This window comes from Myotis brandtii, unplaced genomic scaffold (assembly GCF_000412655.1).
Source record: "Myotis brandtii unplaced genomic scaffold, ASM41265v1 scaffold439, whole genome shotgun sequence".
In the NCBI taxonomy this organism is placed as follows: domain Eukaryota; kingdom Metazoa; phylum Chordata; class Mammalia; order Chiroptera; family Vespertilionidae; genus Myotis; species Myotis brandtii.
In genome coordinates, this window is record NW_005366783.1 from 708,291 (window position 1) to 711,027 (window position 2,737).

Here is a 2,737-nt window from a genome sequence, read left to right on the forward strand (position 1 = left end):
TCTGTGGTGCTCCCCTCGGTGCGTGCGGCGATGAGCTGAGACCCTCTCTCACAGGCACAGGGACCTGGGGTTTGGTTTTGATCAGATGGCTCCCTGACCCAGCGAGGGGGCTGCCTTCCCGCTTGGGGGCCTGGCCCCTCACTGCCCCTGGGGACCCTGTGTTTCAGGACCTCTGTTCTGCGTGTCGATCTGTCTGGCTTGGATCAGTGCTGGGGATTGGGCGAGGAGACTGGGGTGTGGACGATTCGGCCCAGAATGAACTGCGCTCGGGGCCCCCCTCCCCCGAAGCCCCAGGCCCCTCACGACACGGATGAGGGACAGAGTCAGAGGGTGGTGGCAGGTGCCTGACCTACCAGGCACCCCGAGCTCATGGGGCCTGGCTTCCTTGGGGGGAGGGGGGTGGCTTCCTCACATGTGCTCCCCTCCGATCCGGGGGTGGGCACTATAAGAGCTTCAGGCCCCCCCGGAGGTATGTTCCTTCCCTCGGGGAGACAACACCCCCTCGCAGATGTAGATCTAATCCACGTGCCCCCTCCCAGGCCCATTGGCGACGGAAGCTGAGGCCCAGAATTAGGAAATGTCGCGCCTAGTAATCACCTGGATTAAAGTTGTTACGAAAGTTTCCAGAGGAACACAGAGGCGGACAGTGGGCTCGGGGGTGCCGATCGCCCGGTGAACAGCCAGGCGGGACCGCGTCACGCCCCTCTCACCGGCGCACTCTTCGCGCCGAAATATTTGCAGGCAGATCTCTGACAGCGCCCTTTCCGTCCCTGAAAATGCCAGCATGCGTCTCGAAAAAGGGACACTTTTCTTGAATAATCACAGTAACTGTGTCACGTCCAACACTAGTAAGACCGCTCTTCCACGTGTGACACCCGGTGTCTCTCACAGTCGGCCTGGGAGTCAGGACCTGAACCCACCCCAGTGTCTCTCAGTGTCTGAGTTCAAATCACAGCCCCACCTCTGTCCCTCAAGCCACAGGCCCGTGTGGCCCCGACCAGCAGCCTTGGCATCGCCTGGGCGCTGGTTAGAAATGTGGGTCCCTGGCCCTGGCCAGTGTGGCTCGGTGGGTAGAGCACCGGCCTTCGGACTGAAGGGTCCCCGGTTCCATTCCCTGTCAGGGCACATGCCCGGGTTGTGGGCTTGATCCCCAGTTGGGGGCGTGCAGGAGGCAGCCGATCTGTGATTCTCATCATGGATGTTTCTCTCTCTCTCTCTCTCCCTCTTCTTTTTCTCTGAAATCAATAAAAAGAAATGTGGGTCCTCAGGCCCCATCCCAGACCCACGGCCTCAGAAACTCAGGGTGTGGGCCCCCCAGGCCGCGTTCGGCTCGGCACGCCCCCGGTGACGCTGATCGGGCTCGTGGGTGAGAGCCTCCAGAATCCGGGTCACCAGCCTCCCACACCTCAGTGCTCTGCCAGCTGTTCCCTCGAGATCACGTGGGCCCTGCATTTCAGGACAGACCTTGTGGGCAGGAGCTCCCTGTAGGTGGTGCTGTTAACCTCACCTTGCACCACCTCGCCGGGCAGGTGAGGGCAGGTGAGACGCTGTGGAGAGGCTGCAATTCCCCGGGCGTCCAGGTGGCCATGCCACGCGACGTCCCAGCCAACCTGACTCCGCTCACGACCTTTGCCCGAATTAATCATTTCATGAGCAACGGCGTGAAATCCTCAGCCAGGACTCTTCTTCACCTTCTTTTCTGTCCTCACGGGGCCCTGTGCCTCCTGAAACAGCCCTGGGTGCAGAGCAGGTGGGTGTGGCTGCCAGCAGCATGGTGTTCAGGAATAGTCTGTCTGATCGAGCCTCACCCAGGTGGTGTTTTTGTTTTTTTAAGATGTTTTTACTGATTTCAGAGAGGAAAGGGAGAGAGAGAGAGATACATCAGTGATGAGAGAGGATCACGGATCGGCTGCCTCCTGCACGCCCCACATTGAGGATCGAGGCCGCAACCCGGGCCTGTGCCCTGACCGGGATTCGAACCCTGACCTCCTGGGTCATAGGTCGGTGCTCAATCACTGAGCCACGCGGGACGGCCACGGTTGTGTTTTTTACAAATTGAAGGCAAGACCCTCCACAGCACAAAGACGGCGGCTGGCTTGGCCGCGGTGGTCTGGGACCCGCAGTGCCGAGGGTCTGGGAGGCCAGGCTGTGCCCCGGGGAACGGCCCGTGCGTGTCTGAAAGAACGCGTTCTGCCGCTGCGGGCGCTGTGGGCGCTGGGGGCTGGAATGCACGTCATGTTAATGATGTCAGGAAGGCTGACGGGGTTACATGTTGCCACCTGCATCCCTGTTGTCTCCTGTCCACCCGGCTTTCCCCGCTCGGCTCCGTCACCCGAGTCCGGGAGGCACCTGCGCTGTGTTTCTCTCCGGCTCCCTCTCCGCCTCGCTGTGGGGGCACACGGTCCTCCCGGGAGAGTCCTCCCCACCCCGCCTGCCCAGCTCACTCATGGCCTTCCGAAGGGAAAGCAGCCGGGAGGCCGGGTCCTGCTGGGTCAGAGGCTGACTGGGGAGCCCAGTGACCTTTCCCACAAAGCCTCTGCCAGCAGACGGGCCCCCAGCGACGGGCTCGTCCCAGGAGGTGGCCTTTCTGTTCTCAGTGGAGCTCCCTGTCTCTGTCACACAGATCTGGGAAAACCTGCCCCACCTGAAGGCGGTGGTCATGTACGGGGAGCCTCCCGTGGAGAAGGTGGCCAACGTGTACACGGTACAGCAGAGGCCTGGGCGCCGGCGGGGCGGG

At 61.9% G+C, this 2,737-nt stretch overlaps 1 protein-coding gene across 1 annotated transcript in view; it reads left to right on the forward strand.

Annotated features, from left to right (window-relative positions):
- The window catches only part of ACSBG1 (acyl-CoA synthetase bubblegum family member 1), a 41,022-nt gene that overhangs the window by 32,149 nt on the left and 6,136 nt on the right, over positions 1-2,737 (forward strand). Inside the window, exon 7 of the mRNA XM_014546257.1 lies at positions 2,624-2,704. Coding sequence (XP_014401743.1) covers positions 2,624-2,704 — 81 coding nt within the window. The remainder of the gene's footprint in view (positions 1-2,623; positions 2,705-2,737) is intronic.